Genomic DNA, 22196 nt, shown 5'->3' on the forward strand with positions numbered 1-22196 from the left:
ACCTGCAGAAGCCAGGGAGCTGTGGTGTAGACGGTTGAACCAGCAGCCTGGACCCCCAGGAGGCCCCATGATGGTGAACAGAGAAGCCTGTGTCCTCCTTGTTTCTTGCTAAAACATTTGTTCATAGTATTATAATTTTTTGTCTTCGAAGTTTACATACATACACATATATATGTATGTATGTATTTTTTTTAAGAGACAGAGTCTCACTGTGTCGCCCAGGCTGGAGTGCAGTGGCACAATCATAGCTCACTACAGCCTCAACCTCCCAGGCTCCAGCAGTCTTCCCATTTCCGTCTCCTAAGTAGCTAGGACTACTACAGGTGTGCGCCGCTACACCTGGCTAATTTTTTTCCTCTTTTGTTGAGAAGGGGGGGTCTCCCTATGTTGCCCAGGCTAGTATCAAACTCCTGGAGTCAAGGAATCCTCCCACTTCAGCCTCTCAAAGTGCTGGAATTATAGGCATGAGCCACTGCACCCAGCAACAACAATTATTTTTTAATTTTAAAAATATTTTACTTAGGTTTTTTTTTGCATTTACAGAACAAATAAACACAAGTGCAGCAGCCGCCCAAGGATTTAACAGCTCTTCAATGAGCCACGCTGCAAGCTCAGAAGTAATCCCACTAACGAGCAAAGCCAGAGTCCAGTTCTTCACTAAAAGGCGCTGGTGGAGGTTGTCAGATGCCTTCCATTACAGATCCCCAATGCAATGGCCAGCAAATGAGAGCAGCAGAGACGGACGAAAACCCTTCGGAAATTCTGCAGAGAATGTGTCCCCTTTCTTCATGACGCTCGTGTTTCTCATGCTGAAACAATAATTTCTTAAGATCTAATAATAAAATCTACATTCACATTCTAGCATTTTCTCAAAAAAAGCTTTTATCAATAAGTTGGTTTGTTTAAGATTCAAACACTGTCCTCACATTGCCTTTGGTTGATGTATCTCGTAAGTCCTCTTTTGGCAATAAACTTTTATCTCAAGATTAATTTTAAGTCTCTTTTAATCTCTAATATTCTCTGCACTTGTCTCCCCCTCGCTCCATGTGTTTATTTGCTGGAGAAACTGGGTTTGACTGGCCATCACCTCCCCCAGTCATAAAAATCGTGCTATTTAACGTTTCTTTCTTTGGAGCTCTTGCCTGTAAACTGAAGGTTGGTCTAGAGGCTCGATTACACTTAGGGTCAATTTTCTTTTGTTTTCTTTCTTTTTTTGGCAAGTCAACTTCATAGGTGGTGTTGTATCCTTTCCATTGCACCATAACGGGGACACGTCGTGTCTGGTTCTCTTAAATGAAATACTTTCACTTACTCAGCTTTCTGAAAGATGTGGGCATTTGGGGTACACACTATTTATTAGATCTAAAGGTTCCTAGTTTCATAAGACTTTTCACAAATGGTAAATGGATGCTTAATATACTAAATGCCCTGCTTCCATTTAGGTATTTTCTTTTCTGCTTTGGATAACAGGACTTTCTGTCCTCATAAATTAAGTTAGGGGACGAGCCCTATTTTTTCAGTTCTTAGGAAGAGTGTGTGTTGGATTGGAATTTTGACTTTTTTGAGTGTTTCGGTAGAATTTGCCTGTAGGTCTTTCTATGCGGGCCTCGCGTTTTCCTTGTGGGAATGTTTAAAACCACTGATTCAGTTTCTTTAATGGTTTCAGACTATTCAGGTTTTCTAGTTCTTAGGTCAGTTTTGGTGACTTATGTTTTCCTATGAATTTGTTCCATCTAAGTTTTCAAAATTATTGGGATCAAATTTTCAAAATATTTCCTTTTAATGTCCTTGCTAATATTCAGTATTTGTGCCTTTTATCATTTTCTTCATCGATATTGCTTAGTGTTTGTTGCTGTTACCTGAAGAAGACGGTGAGGAACTTTCGGCTTTAATGGCCCTCCCTATTCTAAACCCCTTTTTCCATTTCACCGATTTCTACCCTTTATTATTTCCTTTCTTCTTTCTTTGTGTGTGTTCTGGTACACTTCTGCAAACTTTTTTTTAAACACTGATTTAAAAACATTTTTAAGGTAAAGGATCTCACTATGTTGCCCACGCCGGAGTATAGTGACTATTCACAGACGCCATCGGAGCTCACTGCAGCCTCAAATTCCTGGGCTCAAGCAGATACTCCTGCTTCAGCTTCTTGAGTAGTTGGGGCTATAGGTGACATTGTATCTGGCCAAACTTCTTAAGTTGAACACTTAGTTCATTTATTTTAGCTTTTCTTCTTTTTCTTTCTTTCTTTTTTTTTTTGAGACACAGCCTTGCTTTGTTGCCCAGGCTGGAGAGCAGTAGCACAATCACAGTTCACTGTAACCTTGAACTCCTGAGCTGAAGAGATCCTCCTCCCTCAGCCTCCCAAGCAGCTGGCACTATAGGTCTGTACTGCCATGCCTAGCTAATTCTTATTATTAATTATTTTTTGTAGAGACAGGATCTCCCTATGTTACCCAGGCTAGTCTAGAACTCTGGCCTCAAGTGATCCTCTTGCCTGAGCCTTCCAGAGTGCTGGGATTACAGGCATGGGCCACCACGCCTAGACTTCTTTTTCTAATATAGATGTTCAAGACTATTAATTTTCTCTCCAACTGCTGCCTCAGCTACATTCCTCTTATTTTCATTATAAAGTAGTTTGAAAATGTTTTCTATATTTATTTAAACTAATTTTTATTGCTTCTTTTTTTGGCTCACAAGCATTTGAAACTGAATTTCTATTTTTTCTGACTTTTAAAAAAATTAAATTTTACTTTATATTCAGTGAAATGCACAGATCTTAGGTATTGTTTGATAAATTTTGCCAAATGCTGATACCTGTTTAAATCACACATCTGTTAATATAGAGACCATTTTCATGACAGCCAAAACATTTTTTTCTATCAGTTCTTGCCCTTCCCTGCATGACCTGAGGCAAGGACTCTTGATTTTTAGCATCACAGAGTAGCTTTGTCTTTTATAAAATTTAATGTAAATGGAATCATACTATACGATTGTCTTTGTGTGTAGCTTCTTTTCTTCATTACTTTGTTTTTGAGTGTTTTTCATGTCATTGCTTATATTTTATTGTTGCTCTCCTCCTTCCTCTATTTCTTCTTCTTCCTCTTCTTCCTTGTTCTCCTCCTCCTCTTTCTTCACAGTGTCACATTTCATGAAAATACCGCAATTTACTTACCCATTCTCCTGTTGATGGATATCTGGGCTGTTTCCAGTTTGGGGCAAATATGAATAAAGTTGATGCGAGTGTTTTTGTATGAGTGTCTCTGTAGACTGTGTTTTTCTTTCTCTTGGGCAAATACCTGGGAGTGGAAATGCTGAGTCATCTGGTAAATGGGTCTTTGCCTTCATAAGAAGCCAAACCGTTTTCCAAAGAGGTTCTACCATTTTATACTTCTAGCGGGAAAATCCTAATATTTGACACTTTATGCCTTTTTAATTTTAATTATTCTAGTGAGTAAAATATTGATGTTTTTAAATCAGTTTTATGATTTTATAATGTACAATTTACATAGAAAAAAGGCACACATATTATTGCACATAATTTGGCAAGTCTCGACAAATGCACACACCTGTGTGTATAACCACCACCCCAATCAAGATAATAGAGCATTTCTCTCGCCTCAGAAGATTTCCTTACGCATCTTTACAGTCAATTACACCCACTTCTGCCTTAGGTAACAATCTCATTTCTACCACTCTAGATTGGCTTTGCCTGTTCCAGAATTTTCCATAAATGGAATTACAGATGATGTATCCTTTTTCTGTATGGCTTCTCTCAGCACAATTTTTTGGAGATTCATCCATATTTTTGTGTCTAATGTAGTTTATTCTTTTTGACTGTGGGTATGCCACAACTTCTTTATTCATTCTTCTGATGATTGACTTTTTTTTTTTTAGTTTCTGGACAATTATAAGCAAACCTATGAATATTCTTGTACAATAATTTCTTGGCTCTATGTTTTTATTTCTCTTGAGTAAATTTCTAGGAGTAGAACAGCCAGACTATATGAGAGGTGTTTGTTTAACTTTTTAAGAAACTACCAAATTGTTTTTCAAAGTAGTTATCTATCAATACCTGTGAAAAGAAGGAAAGAGGAAAACCAAAGAAAAAAAAATAAAACGAAATGGTTACATAATTTTATTTTCCCAAAAACAGCGTATGAGAGTTTCAGTGGCTTTACATCCTTGCCGACACTTGGATGATGCTGAGGGTAATGGTTTAATTTGTGTTTCCTTGATCACTTGATAGTTGCTAATATTGACCATCTTTTCACATGCTACATATTCTTCTCTGAAGTATCTGTTTAAGCATTTCACCAGTTTTTGTGGACTATCTTCTTATTACTGAGATGTAAGAGATATTTACATATTCTTTTCATAAATTATTTGTCAAATATTTTCTCCTAATGTGTAACATACCATGTTATTTACTTAAATAGACCTATTATTAATAAGCAGATTTTACTTCTAATAAAATCCAGCTTATAAATTTTTTATGGTTAATGTTTTTCTTGTTTTAGCTAAGAAATCTTTGCCATTCCAAATTCATGATGGTATTTTCCTTCATCTAGAGGCTCTGTAGTTTTAACTTTTGTATTTAGGTCTTGATCTGTCTCAAATTAATTTTCGTGTATATTATGAGGTGAGCATCAAGATACACTTTTTTCCCATACAGATATCCAATTGTTCCAGTGCCATTTTTTTTTTAGATTTTTTTCCTATTCATTTCTCTAGTGCCTTTGTAAAAATGCAATTGACTATTTATTATTAAATTCACTTCTGACTCTGTACTGTTTTATTTGACTCTCTGGCTATCTTTACATCAATACCACATTGTCTTGATTATAATATCTTTATAGTAACCAGCAATGTAAGTCCTCCAAATTGGTTCTTTTTTTCAAGATATTTTTGATTTTTCTATTATTATTTTATGTCCTTTGCATTTTCATGTACATTTTATCATCAGCTTCTCAATTTCTACCAAAAAACGAAAAATCAAAACATCACATGCTGGAATGTTGTTTGAGATTACATTACTATAGATCAATTTGGGTATAGAGATAGATCATCCATGACGATGGTATATTGCTCCATTTAGTCTGGCTTTCAAAAATTTCTTTCAGCAATGCTTTCAAACTTTATATGTAGAGCTTTGTTCGTTTTATCTTCTGAGACAGGATTGCAGCCTATTGCCCAGGCTGGAGTGAAGCGGCGTGATCTTGGCTTACTGAAGCCTTGACCTCCTGAGCTCAAGCAACCTCCAGAGTAGCTGGGGCTACAGGTGCATGCCACCACACCTGGCTATTTTTTTTTTTTTTTTTTTAAGAGATGAAGTCTCACTATGTTGCCCTGGCAGGTCTTAAACTCTGGACCTCAAGTGATCCTCCTGCCTCAGCTTTCCAAAATGTTGGGATTATGGGAGTGAGCCACTGTACCCAGCCTACATGTAGAGATTTTAAACAAATGTTGTCAAATGTCTTACCAAATATTTTATGTTCTTTGCTGATCGTGTAAGTGAGAGTTCTTGAATTCCATTTTTAGGTTTTTTGTAGCTAGTATATAGAGATACAATTTACTTTTATATATTGACCTTGTAGACTTTGATCAAAGTTTATATTTTATTAAAAGTGAGTTTTTTTTGTAAGTTCCTTAGGAATATATTCATTTGTAAGAAGTGACCATTTTACTTCTTCTTTTCCAGTTTTTATAAATTATCTTTGCTGTATTTCACAGGATCAGACTTCCAATACAATCTTGGCTGCAAGTGGTGAGAGTCCTTGATTTTGGAGAGAAGCATTTGGTCTTTCACCTTTAAGTGTGATGTTAATTAAAGGTTTTTCTTAAGATGGTTTTGTCAAAGTTTAAAGTTTCCTTTCATTTGTAGTCTGCTGAGAGTTTTAATTATAAAGTGCTAAATTTTAACAATTATTTTTTTCTGAGTTATGGAGATGATCAAATTATTTTTCTCCTTAACTCTGTACATACGATAAGCTATATTGATTGATTTTCAAAATGTGAAACTAACCTAGCATTCTTGTGGTATGTCCCATTTAGCCATGATACGTTATCTTCTTTATGATGGCTAGATTTCATTCTCTGGCTGCTAATTAAATTTGTTAAGAATTTTTGCATTTATATTCATGAGAATTATTTGTCCATGATTTTATTTTCTTGTACCTTACTGGTTCCCTACTCTTTTGAAAGAGTTTGTTTAATATTGGCATTATTTCTTAAATGTTTGAGATAAGTCAGTAATAAAACCATCTGGACTTAGAGTTTTCTTTAGGAAAAAGTTTTAAACTATGAATTCAATTTTTAAAACATTAATGAAGATTTTTCTTTTTGTATTAGTTTCTGTAATTTTTATCTTTCAAAGAATTTGCCCATCTCATCTACGTTATTGAGTTTGGTGGTATAACCTTGTTCAAAATGTTTCTTTTTTTTTTTTGAGATGGAGTTTCACTCTTGTTACCCAGGCTGGAGTGCAATGGCACGATCTCGGCTCACCGCAACCTCTGCCTCCTGGGTTCAGGCAATTCTCCTACCTCAGCTTCCCAAGTAGCTGGGACTACAGGTGCGCACCACCACGCCCAGCTAATTTTTATATTTTTAGTAGAGACGGGGTTTCACCTTGTTGACCAGGATGGTCTCGATCTCTTGACCTCGTGATCCACCCGCTTCAGCCTCCCAAAGTGCTGGGATTATAGGCGTGAGCCACGGTGCCCAGCCCCAAAATGTTTCTTTTTTATCCTTCACTGTCTGTTGAATGTTCCTTTTTCATTACTGTTATTTCTTCCCTTGTTTGTCTTGATCAGTTTATCTAGGGGTTTCTTAATTTTATTTATCTTTTTGAAGAACTGACTCTTGGTAATGTTGGTTTTCCTTATTTTCTTTTTTCTGTTTTATTGATTCTGGCTTTAATCTTGTTTTCTACCTTCAATTTATTTGAAGTTTAAATTTCTTTTCTTTTTCTATCTCATTAATGTGGGAATATATATCAGTTAATTTTTAAATCTTTCTTTTCTTATATATTCATTTAAAGCTCTAAATTTCCTACGCATTTCTTTATCTGCATCCAACATATTTTGGTATGTTATGTTTGCAATACTATTCGGTTCAAAATATTTTTTAATTTTCTCTGTGATTGTTTTTCTTTCTGATCTATGGTTATTTAGAGGTTTTTATTTTTAATTTCTAAGAACTGTGGATTAAGAAAATGGGAGATTTCACGAATTTGCATGTCATCCTTGTACAAGGGTCAGGCTAATCTCTGCATTATTTCAATATTAGTCTCTGTGCTGTTGTAGAAAGTACTTGTGGATTTTACATGTATCTCTCATTTACTGATTTCTAATTTACTTCCATGTAGAGAGAATATTGTCTGTGAAATTTAAGTCTTTTTGAAATGTATTGGGACTTACCTTATGGCTCAGCATATGGTCTGTTTTGGTTAATATCTGATGTGCCTTTGAAAATAACATATGTTCTGGAGTTGTTGGTCATTGTGTTCTGCAAACATCAATAAAGTTAAGTTAGTTGACCTAATTCATATCTTTTCAAATCTAACAGATTTTTTTGGTCTACTTGACCTGTCACTTCCTGAGAGAGTTTTTGTTGTTGTTGTTGTTGAGGCAGGGTCTCATTCTCTTGCTCAGGCTAGAGTACAGTGGTACAAACATGGCTCACCTCACCCTTGAACTCTTGGGCTCAGGTGATCCTCTCACCTCAGCCTCCTGATTAGTTGGGACTACAGGTGCATGCCAGCATGCCCAGCTAATTTTAAAATTCTTTGTAGCAATGAGGTCTTGCCATGATGCCCAGGCTGGTCTTGAACTCCTTGGCTCCAGTGATCCTCCTGCCTAGGCCTCCCAGAGTGAAGGGATTACAGGTGTGAGTCACTGCATCTGGCCAAGAGAGTACTATTAAATCTCCAGCTGAATATCTGTCTCTTTCTCCCTTTAGTTTTGTCAGTTCTTACGTCAGGTATTTTGAAACTTTCTTACCTATTTATACATTTAAGACTTTTATATCATCTTAATAAATTGACTCTTTTAAACATGATAGTCTGCCTCGTCTTGGAGTCTGCTTTCTCTTATATTTACATGCCCATTCCAGTTTTCTTATGATTAACATTTATATGGCGTATTGATTCTATTTTTAATATTTACCTAATTTTTGTTTTTATTTAAAACACATTCTCTTTCAAACAATGAATCATTAGGTCTTGCTTTTAAAACCCGTGAGAGCTGGAAGAAGGGCCGCCTGTGGAGCTGAGATGATGACAATGGTGGATGATGAGGAACAAGCCAGTCCCGAGCTGTAACCTGGAGAACGGTTTCATCCAGGAGTTCAGAAGGAGAAGGGACTATCATCACAAACCTGGGTAAAATCATGTGGAGATTCCCTTTCTCCTTTCCCTACGGGGAGCTGTGTTATCAGAAGGCAGAGTGTTGGAAGCAATAGAGTTGGGTTTGAGCAGTGGGGTCCAAATGTTTTCATCACATCTCCCATTAGTAAAATAAACATTTAAATCATCTTCCTAATATATGTAAATTTATTTATTTATAAATTATTTTCATGTACCATAATTGGCTAGTGTCTCAAGGAATAATATGCACTTAGAGTGATGTTTACTTACCATTAAGGACAGTAAACAAATTCATTTTCAAATTATATTCTTGGTCATCCTGAGCTTTATGGCTGGCTTCATAGCACATCCGACTATGTGAAAACAAAGTGTGACCTAGAATAGATGAAACACATTGAGATGTTCTAATATTTAATAGTTTGTGCCTCATGCCAGGAGATTTTGTTTGACACCTATGTTGGAGAACTTGGGCTTAGGGAAAAGGGAAGTCAGGGGGTCTGGCTGAGGTTGGCACCTGGCTTCCTTGAGAAGCCGCCAACTCTCCAGCCAGAAGCACACTCCTGCTGCTACCTCCCGTGCTGCCTCACCAGTGGCGTTAGTGACCAGGTAGCTGGAACGGGGAAACCCAGCAGCCCTCCGTGTGAAGCCTTATCACAGCTTTGTCACTAGCTGGCTCTGGGACCTTGAGCAAGTTGATTCTGTGGATCTCAGCTATCTCAGATGCAAACACAGGTCTGATCTAATTTCCGATCCTACCTTTCTGTAAGAAGTAGCTCAGTGTAGTGGCTTCTAAAATCCTGGGTTCAAAACCACTTAACATCTATGTGGCCTTGAATGAATGAATTAGCTTTTCTGAGCCTTTTTTCTGACCTATAAAATTCAAACACACTTTGCCTGTGAAGATTACTTGTGATTATGTACATAAATAAAAAAACAATATTTTCATTTATCTCCTGTCTCCTATACCTGTGGCTCTGTGGCTCTCAAGTTTTATACACGGCATCAGAACCCCTGCGAAACTGGGTAAAGTACATGTTCTGCACCCCCCACCACCACCACCAGGCCCAGACCTGCCCCATTCCTCCCATCCCACCGCATCCCTGATTCTGAATCAGAGCTTCTGGGGTAGAGCCCACAATCTGCATTTATGTATGTATGTATGTATGTATGTATGTATGTATGTATGTATGTATTAGTGATGGAGTCTCACTGTGTCACCCAGGATGGAGTGCATGGTACAATCTCGGCTCACTGCAATTTCTGCTTCCCAGGCTCAAGCTATTCTCCTGCCTCAGCCTCCCGAGTAGCTGAGATTACAGGTACGCACCACCCTGCCCAGCTAATTCTTGTATTTTTAGTGGAGACGGGCTTTCACCATGTTGGCCAGGTTGGTCTTGAACTCCTCACCTTAAGTGATCCACCCACCTTGGCCTTCCAAAGTCCTAGAATTACAGGCACGAGCCATGGCACCCGGCCCCACAATCTGCATTGTGAGGGACTCCTGCCTGGTTGCACTGCACCAGCCTGTGTACACTGCCTGTCACACCAAGCACAGAGTCTTGCCCTTGGAAGTGTTCAAAAGAAAATAAAAGGGCTAGACAGGAGAAGACAAGCAAAGCAAAGGGCCTGTGCTCTGGCAGGCCAAGCAATCCCTAAGCAGGCTGCTCAGCGCACCACCCACGGGTCATGGCTTGCCAGCCCTGCCTAGCCCAGCCCTGCCGGAAAGTTCGCTGTGGTTAGACCATGTTTTTCAGCTCCCTGCTCTCCTTTCCTGTGGCTCTGTTTTGACAGGTGTACCCAGCAGAAGTTGCCAGCTCAGCCCTGGCTAGGGACGAGTTGGAGGGAGGGCAGGAGGCTTGCCCAGCCCCTCATGCCGCCCCGAGTTGGAGAGGTCACCGGGGTAAAATGAGTGGCCCAGCCTGGGGATTTTAGAAGCACTCAAAGGACATGTCCCAGGTCTGTGGCTCCCAGCAAGCCCTGCTCTCCTTAGAAGGAGGCCCAGGAGTGACTTCAGGGCTTTGCAAGTCTGGCAGGGATTAAAATCACCGTAATGCTGAAGGCTGGGCTTCCAATCTGGGGACTGAAATGCCACCGGCTGTTTGTTACCACTCAATGTGGGTTCAGACTTTGTCACCTTGGCCCTGGCACGTTCCAGAAAAGCAATCGAGCAGGGCAGGAGAAGAAGCACTTGGTTAGAAGGGCAAGACAGAGGAACACATGCCAGGCTCAATGGTGGCAAGGCCAGTCCACTCCCTCTGCTTTCTGATGAAGAAACTGAAGGTCAGAGAGGGCCAGTGCTAGGCCTAAGGTCCCACAGCGATGAAGGGCCAGCAGGGCAGAAGCACAAGCTGCCCAGTTCCCATGGCCACCGAGGTCCTCCATTACGGATCCCACCCACTCGCCCACTTGGAGGTGGGTTTCGTCCATTCACAAAATGTATGAATACAGGGATTCCCAGCATTTGCTTCAAGCTTTACAGTTCTGTCTGTCCCCTTAAGCCCCAGGGGTTTAAGCAGTACCTAGGGCTGTCCAGATACTCGGAAGGGCCACATTTAATACGAGCAGCAGTTTGATGATGCAGGGCAGGGAATGAGATTGGAGCAGGAACACCTCCCAAGGAATATGTGGTAGGAGGCTTCCTGAGGAGCCTCACCAATAGGAAAAGTAGCCTGAGAACTGGATCTCCCGCTAGCCAGAGACACCAGGCAGGAGTCCCAGTCCCAGATGTGCAGCAAACTTCTCAACTGCTCTCAGTCCTCGGTTTGCTCCTTGGGAAATAAAGGAGTTGAGCCTCAGATCCCCCAGGTCCCTCCCAGCTCTCACAGGTCAGGGAGCGTGAAATGAGACACGCAGGGAACTGGCCACTCACCTGCAGAGGAGCCACACCCACTGTGGCCCAGAAAGCTCTTCACCCATGTCACGAGGACCGTTGTGACAATGGCTGATGTTTATGGTGTGTTGAACATTCTCAGGTGCTGTAGACATCTCAGGTGTTAGTGCGGAGGAGGAACCTCATGCCACGCACCACAGAGGAAGCGGTGAGGTCAATGTGTGGCAGCTGTGCTTGGCCCCATCCTCACTCCCCTGCCCTTTTGCTCATTTCAAATGAGCACCAACCCACTAAAAAACACCCAAAAACAAAAAAACAGGGCTGGGCGTGGTGGTTCACGCCTGTAATCCCAGCACTTTGAGAGGCCAAGGTCGACAGATCACCTGAGGTTGGGAGTTCACAACCAGCCTGACCAACATGGAGAAACCCTGTCTCTACTAAAAATACAAAATTAGCTGGGTGTGGTGGCAGGCACCTATAATCCCAGCTACTCGGGAGGCTGAGGCAGGAGAATCGGTTGAACCTGGGAGGCGGAGGTTGTGGTGAGCTAAGATTGCACCACTGCACTCCATCCTGGGCAACAAGAGGGAAACTCCATCTCAAAACCAAAAACCAAAAAACAGGGCCCCAATCTTGCACTAGGTCACATTTTGCCAGCCAGAGAGGTTGCTGTGCCAACTCACAGGGGACCTGGCTGTCCTCCTCCGTAATCTGCACTGTAACCTGCCCAGGCCCCTCGGGGCAGGTCTGGCCTGGTCTTTACCTCCTTTCCTGTTCTATCTCCTTGTCTTGGAGACAAAAGCCAGAATCAGGAGGTGTCACTCACATGTCTGGGCCTGCCCTGTTTTCCAATCTTGTTTTAGCCAAAGAGCTCCAGCTCCAGGCTGCAAGACGCACTGCGCGTCCCATTTTCTGCTCTCTCCGAGAAATTCCCTCAGACGCTTTTGGTTCTGGGCCGAGCTCAGTGTTTCTAAAATGGGGCTAGGCCCTGAATTTCTAGGGGACCCTCGTCACTGGTTCCCCTTCAGAGGCCGACCTGGAGTGCAGCCCTGAAGGCGTCATGCCCCCCAAGTCAGGCAGGAAGGACTCAAAGCCGCCTCACTCCTGGAAACAGCTCTTTACTGATGCGGTAATACTAGGCAGCATGGTATCATCATACGTGCACAGGAGCGTTACATGGCCGTGGGGTGTGCAGTGCAAACCAGTTGCACAGCCGGGACACTCGGGAAGGTGCGGAAAGGCTTTGTGGGGGAGGGTCTGGTCTCTGGGTCCGTGCTGGGGATGAGACAACTCTGTGCCCTCAACCCGGGGGGTCTGAATCTGTTTGAACATAAAGGCAAAGCAGCTTGAGAGCGAGTGTAGCCAACAGGAGACCGCCACCCTGCAGGGTGACTTCCCAGCGCCCCTCTCTGCCAGTGTGTACAGGAAGTTGGTGGGGGCCAAGGAGTGACGACAGAATGGCCTCTGTGCGTGCCCAGGCCCTTCCCGCTTCTACTCCAGCTGGCTTCCCATGCAGAGAGGGCTCAGGCCATGGTGGGTCCTGGTCAGCATGCAGCTGTGATCAGGAGAGCCTGGTGCAGGAGGCAAGAGCTGCCCGGTTACAAGGGTTGGCCCTCCTGCAGCCTGTTCCTCCCCATCACCCCAGAGGGAATGGGGAATGGGACAGGCCAGCGTCAGGGAGAGCAAGGAAGGCAGCTGTGCAGAGAGAATCTTCTGGCCTGCCTGTCTGCCAACCCCACTCAGGCCCAGTGCTCCAGGGCCTGCAGAGTGCCCCGTGCAGATGAAACTTCTGCTTGGATTCCTTCTGCGCTGCTCCTCAGGGGCAGAGGCAAGGATGAAGCAAGGATTTTCTGGACATGTGAAGAAATGACTGTTGAATGTCTCCAGGGCCGCTGTGTGCAAGGCCAGAGAAGGTGGGTCTCATGGCTCCACTGTGCTGTGACAGGCTGGGACAGCTCCTGGATACCCTGTTCCCCTGATGATAGGGAGGGTCTTGTGGTTGCCAGATCCACTTTGCCTCTGGAGTTCTGGCTGTAATGTCCCACCCGCAAAGGTTTCCTCAGGGCTTTTCAGCCACAGGGAGCCCTGGGAAATTGCTGGCCAGCATGGGTGCCCAGAGACAGATGTGAGACCTTCCTCCCGAGGTAGCCGCCTCCCTGGCAGGCTCAGTCACAGGAAAGGGGGCTCTTCCTCTTCCCTCTCCTCCTGCCCAGCCAGGGAAACCCAGTTGGCCCCCCTGGCCAGCAGAACAATCTGTGTGTGCGCATGTCTCTATATATTTGTATGCATATATGTGTGCATGTGTGTGTATGTGTGCGCATGCGTGTATATGCATGTGTGTACCAGCATGTGTAAGCTTGCACGTATGTGTGCATGTGTGTTTGTGTGTGTAGGTGTGCAGGTGTGTGTGCCTGTGTATGTGTGCCTGCATGTATGTGCATGCATGCATGTTTGCCCGCATGTGTATGTGTGCATGTGTGAGTGTGTGTGCCTTCGTGTGTGTCTGTGTGCACATGTGTATCTGCATGTGTGCACCTGTGTGCCTGCACGTGTATGTGTGCATGTGTGCACAAGTGTGTATGTGCATGTGTGCATGTGTGTGTGAGTAGGGACTGCTTTCCTATGATACAGTCACTATGGGGGAGCCCAAAGCTGCAGGGCCAGCCCTGGGGAACCCCCTCACTGGAATCAGAGGACCACAGCTGTCTGTAGGTGTGGCTTTCTGCGGCCTGGATCTGCTCTGTGCCCCTCCAGCATTCTTTGAGGCAGTGTCTGCTCCAGAGCCCTCCTCAGTAGAAGCTCTGGCTTCCTGGTGGGCCTGGAGGCCCAGGGAGGCCTGGGGGACCCTGGATCCCCGGTTCACCCTTAGGCCCCATGGCTCCCCGCTGGCCTGGTGACCCTGTCTTCCCTGCAATCCCCGGTTTTCCCTGAGGCCCTGAGGGCCCTGGAGACCCCGGGGGCCCTTCTGGTCCTGGGGGCCCCAAGTCCCCTTTCAGGCCTGGCTGTCCTCTCGGTCCTCCAGTTCCAAAGCTACCCTTTGAGCCTTTGAGGCCTGGGAACCCTCGAGGGCCAATGGGGCCCCTTTCTCCCACAGGTCCGGTCTCTCCAGTTTGCCCCTGAGGACCCTGGGGTCCCGGGGGTCCCAAGCCGCCGGGGTCTCCCTTCGGGCCTCTGCCACCAACAGGCCCTTTCACGCCCATGTCTCCTTTGAGTCCTCTTGGTCCTGGAGGGCCAGGGGCACCTGGGGTTGGAGAGAAGATGGAAGAGGTCAGTCTGTGAGAGGCTCCCTACCTGAGGCTCGCCCACAGTGACAGCCCAATGGTTGGACAAGCCCAGCGGACACTCATTTCTCCCTGCACACACTCAGGTTAGGGACCGAGGGGCTGGCCAGCTTCAAGAAGGGGCCAAGGTTGTCCAGGATTGCCTGTCCTGCTCTGAGGCCAGTCTGACCTCCTGTACCTTCTCACGCGTGGTCTTTGACTGCTGTATTCACCCCCACTTCTGTTCCCAACTGTGACTTCTCAGACAGTTGGGAACAGCGTTGGAGTTAGGTGACATTGAGGAGAAAGCCAAGAAAGTGGGGCATGAGAAACAGGTGTGTCCCAGTGTGAGTAAGCGGGCACAGTGACAGCCCAGAGAAAGGTCAGTTCCTCCGGAAGCCCACCCTCATCACTCCAGCCTCTTTGCTGAGCTCTTAAGGCTACTAAGTTGTGGGTCTTTCACTGATGCACAGAAAGAGAAGTCAGAGCACAGTGAAAGCAAACATTGAGTACCTGTCTGGTGGGCCTGCTAGACTGTGCAGCCCAGGAAGATGGCAGGAGCCGCGGCTCACAGCCCAGCCCTGGATGCAGAGCCTGGCATGCGGTCAGGAAAACTCAGCATGTGCTTGAGGAGGGTGATTCACCAAGCAGCTGTGGACCCTCCTACCAGCTGGGCTCTGCATAAGGGCCTGCAGGAGATGCCAGGATGAAGATACAGCCCTTCCTTAAGGAGCCCAGTCTAGCACCCAGGACAAGGGTCTGATGAGCTCACGTCCATCTGGCTGTGTGGGTCTGAGAGTTTCTACCCCTCACAGCTGTGCCAACCCTGAGGACACAAGGCAGAAAGTGGGCCTCTGTGGGGAAGGGCTCCTGCATCCTGGGAGCTGGAAAGCCTCCACTGCCATATCCGTTTCTGTGGCCCATGCCCCTTCATCCTGGCTGACGCGACCTGAGGCCTCTGCTGTCCCCCTCTGTTTTCTTCCCAGAGTGTTTCTAAGTGGGGCCGCGTCAGTGAATACATCCTCTATTATGACCTAAACTGGAAACCAGAGCCCAGACAGAGCCAGCCCCACCAGAGCCAATAAAAACCTTCCAGTCAGTTCCCTGCCACCGCCTGCCCTTGCCCACCCCTGCCATGGGGATGTGGCCCTGCATGGCTCACGTGGCCTGCCAGCAGCAAGGCTGAGATTCCATTGTCAAGTGAGCCAGGCATGAGGGGTGGCAAGCAGCAGTGGCAGCAGAGAAGCCAGGAGGCAGGAGGTGCCCTTGGTCTGCAGGAGCCCCTGGCAGCTTGGCAGCTAGAGTGCCACGGGCCCAGGCTGATGCCTGTGCAGGAGCCGCCTCCCCAGCCTGGCAGAACCGGCAGGGAGCCAGCACCGCCACAGCGTCTGTCTTCACCCTACCTCTGCTCCTGGCGCCTGGGCCAGCTGAGGTTGGGAAAAGCAGAGAGCCATGCAGAGGCAGAGGCCCCCGAGGCTGTCGGCAGTGCTGGCAACACTGCCCCGTTCCAAAACTCAGATTTCATCCCAAGACTGCAAGCTCACTCAGCTTCCAAGGGCCCTGCAGCTCTGTGACTCCTTCTGAGGTGGAGGACCCCAGAGCCCTTTTCTAAAGAGTGCTTCAGGGTCCCCACTTAGCGAGAAGGGGACTCAGAAGGCTGCCTTCTTCAGGTGAGCAGGGCCCGCCTGAGCTCTGGGCCAGCCATGAGTCATGCCGGCAAAGGACTGTAGCAGGCGTGACCTGGTCTGGCTAGGCAGGAAGTCAACAGCCATAGTTTAGTGGTTAATGTGGGGGCAAGGAATGTGGGCAGAGACTGACCAGGGCACCTCCAGGCCAGGGTGCCACTGACCCTGCCAGTACCAAGGCAGGGGTGAGGGGCAGAGAGGAGGGCTAGTGGCTGCTCTGAGCTGAAGGAAGGCACCTCAGCCAGAGGGAGGCACGGGCAGCAGCGGCTGAGGTGTGGGGCTGGGAGAGGAGCCTTGGAGTCCCGCGGAGGTGGAGGGCGGTCATGATTACTCAGGAAGCCACAGGCTGTAATCAGGCTCTCCGGGCCCATTAGGGTCCAGCCACAGCTGACCTCATGTCTGGGACCCTGGGGTGGCCAGCTCTGTGCTCTGTGCTTGGGATAGGGAGGAGGGTGGGGTGAGCAGAGTGCCCAGTGTCTCAGGCATCAGCCCTGCCTACCCATGGGAGGGGCCAGTGCCTGTCTCAGGAAAAGCCCACTGTGCATCTCATGGTCAGAGGCAACTGGCCGGCTTACAAGGACAGAAGAAAACTAAACAAAGGGTTACCTCTTGGGGGTCAGGCCTGGGACCCTGGGAGGCACACTGGCGTGGACATCGGGCACCCAGTGTTTGAGTGCCAGCTCTCATATTAGCAAAGCAGGTGGCTGGGGCTCAGGCTCCCCTCTGCTCCATGAGAATACTGGCCTGGCTCAGGGACTCTCAACCCTGCTCACTGCCAACTGAGGGCCGTTAAAAACATGCCTGTGGGCTTCTACTTCTGCTCAGGGTGGATGAGTCTATGACTGACTCCTCCTCCCACAGAGAACAGACAGAGCTGCTAGAGAAAGACCAAAACATCTTTCTGGAGGCGTTGGAGGGATACCAAGGCCAAGATCCCGGAGAAGAGAGGACTCGTTGAAGTCGGCCTGACATCTTTTCCTCTCCAGGCATTTGTGGATTCCTAACTGGTTTGGGCAGAGAGGCTTAGAAACCAACGCACGGCTGCAGCTCTTAGGCTGAGAAGCTGAGTGGAGTTTTCAGCAGCTCTCAGGGCTGAGAGAACAAAAACCGGCTCAGGGCCACCCAACCCTCTCCACTGCCACCTCCCAGGTAGCTCCTTGGCTGTGAACAACAGAATGATAGGACAGTCTCTGCTTTTTCCTCCCTCACATGTAAACTCCTGAACAGGTCATCGTGGAAGCAGGATGTGCGGTGGTGCTTACAGAACACATTTGCAGACTGAATCTCTTTGTCTCTTGCCCGTCTTGGGCTTCTACCTTTTCTTCACATGTTCATTTATTCATTCACCGAGCAAACATTTCTTGTACTTTCTAAGAGCCAAGCACTCTGCTGGGTCCTCAAGGAGTAACACTAGGAGCCCAGGTCTCCGAGCAGCTCAGCATCATGATAATCCCTCATGTGGGGCACCCGTTTATACTTTACAAGAACTTGTTCACACCCATCGTGAACACTGGTCCTCACAATTACCCCATGGGATATAGGCAGGAAAGGCATTAATATTTCCATTTGCAGATGAAGAAACTGAGTTCAAAGTATGGCTGGGTGTGGTGGTGCATGCCTGCAATCCCAGCACTGTGGGAGGAGCAATGTGGGAAGACTGCTTGAGTCCAAGAGTTACCAATCTGGGCAACCAAGTGAGACCCTGTCTCTGCAAAAAAAAAAAGAAAGTAGCCAAGAGTCCTTCCCCAGGCCATTTAGCTAATAAATTATGATGGTTTTAGTCTACAATTCCCAAATGATAGTCCTAGCACGGACACTGTCTGGCACAGACACCGAAATTACCCTACAGAGTAGGAAGAGATAAATGTTTTATGAGAGGCACAAACATTATGAAAGTACCACAGGCTTTCTGTTGCGTAAATAGAGGCTTAGAATTAATTAAAGCTGGAATAGGTCTCAGAGATCAGCCAGTCTTACCCCTTCATTTACAGATGAATGAAGCCAAGCCCTGGAGGGATGAAGTGATTCTGCCAAAAGATCCAGAGCACATCAGAAGCCAGGCTTCTTGCCTGTGCAGTCTCAGAGTTCCAACCCATCCATCAGGACTTGGCACCTTCCATGCAGCTCTGGCCACTGCAGTCCCTCTCCCTTTATTCCAGATAGCCGCTCAGCTCTGGCCAGGTGGAGACCTCATTGCCAGCTCCTGTGTCAGAGCCTATCAGTGCCTGTCTCTGGATGAGTAAGTAAGTGACCAGGTCCCCAGAGGAAGGGATGTGCATTGTGTCCTTGAAATTTGCTTTCCAATGTGAGAGATGTTACAGGTGGTGAATTTAACAGCCAGGAGAGAGGCTGGCCAGTAGACACAATTTAAACAAAGGTGCAGACGTTGAACCAAGACTCAGATGTAGCTCAAACAGATGCCCTGTCTTGCTCTCTGCATGACTAGGACAGCAGCATATGTAAATTCCCAAGAGTACTATTGTGTTATACTTAAAACAGTTCTCCTATCAACACTTTCGGTGCCATCTCCCTCTTCCCCACTCCCTGCCTCACACCGTGTACCTTAGAAGGACCTGAGCAGAAATGTCTTGTTGGTCTCTACAAACTCGTGCTCTTGGCATCTCCTTTCCTGGGTGGGCACTGGATGTGCACATGTCAGAGCATGGGGAAGGGATCAGGATTTTAAATCAGAGTGACCTCTATTTGTTCCTTTAAACTCCCTCCGCCATGCTCAGATTACTTTTCTATAAATGCAGTCGCCAACATGTGCCTTGTTTACCATGTAAGGGCTGTCGTGAGGCTGAAATTAAGCAAAGTAGATACATGGGCGTTGTGATCAGGAAAGCTTTAAACTGCCTTTGTTCTCAGGTGGAACTCAATAAAACCACACATCTGCCAGGGGTTGAACCATAAGAACCATTTACTCATGCCCTTCCCTGGAACATTGTGCCCTAGAGGTCTTGCACATACATATTTTAGGTGAAATACTGTGGGAAGATTTCTGTTACCATGTCAGGGGATGGGAAATAAATTTGGTGAAAATTCAAGAGCCTTCCACCTCAGTGAAATTTCCAGAGGTTGGGTGGTATGGGTATGTGGAGACAGATATCCCTTCTAAGGTGAAAAATTAGTTGTATGAGGACCTTCCTGAAACCAAAAAGAAAGCACAATGCCTAGTGGGCTGATTTGAACTTTAGAGGCAACATATTCCTCATTAGAGTATGTACTCCTACTTACTTGCCAAGTGACCTGAAAAGCTTCTTGTTTTGAGTGGGACCCAGAACAGGGGAAGGCTCTGCCTGTGGCAGAGCCCGCCACTGAATCCCTGACATGGCACCATTCCCCAGGGTAATCTGCCAGCTACCTGGTGGCAGGTTGATTACACTGGACCATTTCCATCATGGAAAGGGCAGTATTTTTACCAGAATAGATGCCTGCCCTGAACATAAATTTGCATTCTCTGCACAAAATGTTTCTGTCAAAACTACCATCTGCGGACTCACAGAATGCCTTATCCACAGTCATGGTGTTTACACGGCATTGCTCCTGACTGGGAAATTCATGTCACAGCAGACAAAGTGTGGCAATGGGGCCGTGTTCATGGAATTCACTGGTCTTACTATGTTCCCATCATCCTGAGGCAGCTGGCTTGATAAAACAGTGAAATGACCTTTTTTTTTTTTTTGAGATGGAGTTTCACTCTTGTTACCCAGGCTGCAGTGCAATGGTGCGATCTCGGCTCACCTCAACCTCAGCCTCCTGGGTTCAGGCAATTCTCCTACCTCAGCCTCCTGAGTAGCTGGGATTACAGGCACGCGCCACCATGCCCAGCTAATTTTTTGTATCTTTAGTAGAGACAGGGTTTCACCATTTCGACCAGGATGGTCTTGATCTCTTGACCTTGTGATCCACCCGCCTCGGCCTCCCAAAGGGAATGACCTTTTAAAGACTGAGTTATAGCACCAGCTAGGTGGCAGTACCTTGAGGGGCTTGGAAAGGCTCTCCAGGAGGCAGTATTTGCTCTGAATCAGCATCCAATACATACTGGTGTTCTCCCAAAGTCAGATTCACAGGTCCAGAAATCAAGGGGAGATAATGACAGTGGTACTCTTATTCTTATACCGGTGACCCACTGGAACATTTTTGCTTCCTGTTCCTATGACCTTGTGTTCTGCTGGGATAGAGGACTGGTTCCAAAGGGAGGGATGCTTCCACCAGGACACAACCAGGATTGCACTGAACGGGAAGTGAAGACTGCCACCTGACCACTTTGTGCTCCTCATGCCTCTGAATCAACAAGCAAAGAAAAGAGTTCCTGTGCTGGTGCGGGCGACTGATCCTCACTGACAAGGGGAAACTGGACTGCTACTCCACGAGGGAAATAAGGAAGAGGATGTCTGGAATATAGGAGATCCCACGAGGTGTCCCATAGTTTTACCATGCCTGTGATTAAGGTCAATGGAAAGTTCATCAACTCCACCCAGGCAGAAATACTGGTAGCCCAGACCCTTCAGTGGGAAGGCTTGGATCACCCCAGCAGGTAAAGAGCTAGGACCAGATGAGGGGCTTGCTGAAGACAAACGGAATACAGAATGGGGAATGGAAGAAGGTGGTGATGAATACCAGCTATGACCACGTGACTAATGACTGCAACAAGGACTGTCATTGTTATGGTATGTCCTCCTTATTCGTATTTTATTTCTACATTCAGACATTCTGAATGTAATCAGTCCTCCTTATTTTTTAGTGAATCTCTCTCTCTCTCTCTGTGTGTGTGTGTGTGTGTGTGTGTGTATGTGTATAGCCAACAATTTTGTTTTCTTTCTTCTCTTATTTCCTGATTGTGTAACACAACATGTACCTACTTTATAGCATAGTTAAATATTGTTAACTTTACTAGTATTTAAGTTACAGGGTATAAGCAAAAAAATAAAATTCACTCAAGGACTTTAACTCCTCTTCAGGAGAAAGTGTTCATCTTTCTTCGATTGTACAAAGGAGAGTTGTATCACATTAGGTGGAATTATGACCTTGCTTGTTGTCTTTATTTGGAGATTAAGTATGGTTTAAGGAGATGTGGACGGGGGCCAAGTTGACAAAGTGTGGGCTTGTGATTGTTATTTTATGTGTCACCTCGACTAGGTCAGGTATTTGGTCAAATATAATTCTGGGGCCTTCTGTGAGGATATTTTAGGGTAAGATTAACATTTAAACATGTAGTCTGCGTCAAGCAGGTTGCCCTCCCTAGCATGAGTGGACTCATCTAATCAGTTGAAGGCCTGAGTAGAACAAAAACCTGAGCCTCTTCCAAGTAAGAAGGAATTCTTCCTGCCTGATTGTCTTCAAACTGGAACATAAGCTCTGTGGATTTTGGACTTGCCAGTCTTTCTAATTACATGAGCCAATTCCTTATAATATTCATCTATCTATCTATCTATCTATCTATCTATCTATCTATCTATCTCTATCTGTCATCTATATCTCTCATCTTTATCATATCTATCTATATCGTCTCTATCTATCGATCGTCTATGTATCTCTATACACTATTGATTCTATTTCTCTGGATCAATCAATCTATCTATCTATCTATCTACCTACCTACCTACCTACCTACCTACCTATCTCTATACATTATTGATTCTGTTTCTCTGGATCTATCTATCTATCATCTATCAATCATCTGTCTTTATACACTATTGATTCTGTTTCTCTGGATTGATATCTATCTGTCTACCTACTTACCTACCTACATACCTACCTATCTCTATACACTATTGATTCTGTTTCTCTGGATCTATCTATCTATCTATTATCTATCTATCATCTATCTATCTATCTATCTATCTATCTATCTATCTATCTATCATCTATCTATCTCATACACTGTTGATTCTGTTTCTCTGTAGAACCCTGATAGATATGGAGGACATGAAGGAGGTGGGAGGAGAAGAATGTGTCAGAGCGACAGCCTCCAGGGGCAGAGGGTTGGGTGGTTGGGAGCATTAATGGGGGGTGTGGGAAGGGAAAAAAGAAGAGGAGATAGTTTTCAAAAG

At 45.6% G+C, this 22196-nt stretch overlaps 1 protein-coding gene, 1 long non-coding RNA gene and 1 other non-coding gene across 3 annotated transcripts in view; all 3 read right to left on the reverse strand.

The window, feature by feature from the left end:
* Positions 1-494: 494 nt before the first annotated feature.
* On the reverse strand, positions 495-8747 carry LOC108587990 (uncharacterized). Its single transcript, XR_001906784.4, has 3 exons — positions 8636-8747; positions 7419-7506; positions 495-809 (listed from the first exon to the last, which is right to left on the reverse strand). It is a non-coding gene; the product is annotated as an uncharacterized LOC108587990 (long non-coding RNA).
* Positions 7208-7311, reverse strand: LOC118147034 (U6 spliceosomal RNA). Its single transcript, XR_004733214.1, has one exon. It is a non-coding gene; the product is annotated as a U6 spliceosomal RNA (small nuclear RNA).
* Positions 8748-12297: 3550 nt separating the features above from the next.
* Positions 12298-22196, reverse strand: part of SCARA3 (scavenger receptor class A member 3) — a 35122-nt gene continuing 25223 nt past the window's right edge. Inside the window, exon 6 of the mRNA XM_035269921.3 lies at positions 12298-14436. Within this exon, the coding sequence (XP_035125812.3) occupies positions 13985-14436 (452 nt within the window). The 3' untranslated portion in view covers positions 12298-13984. The remainder of the gene's footprint in view (positions 14437-22196) is intronic.

This window comes from Callithrix jacchus, chromosome 13 (assembly GCF_049354715.1).
Source record: "Callithrix jacchus isolate 240 chromosome 13, calJac240_pri, whole genome shotgun sequence".
NCBI classification, from domain to species: domain Eukaryota; kingdom Metazoa; phylum Chordata; class Mammalia; order Primates; family Cebidae; genus Callithrix; species Callithrix jacchus.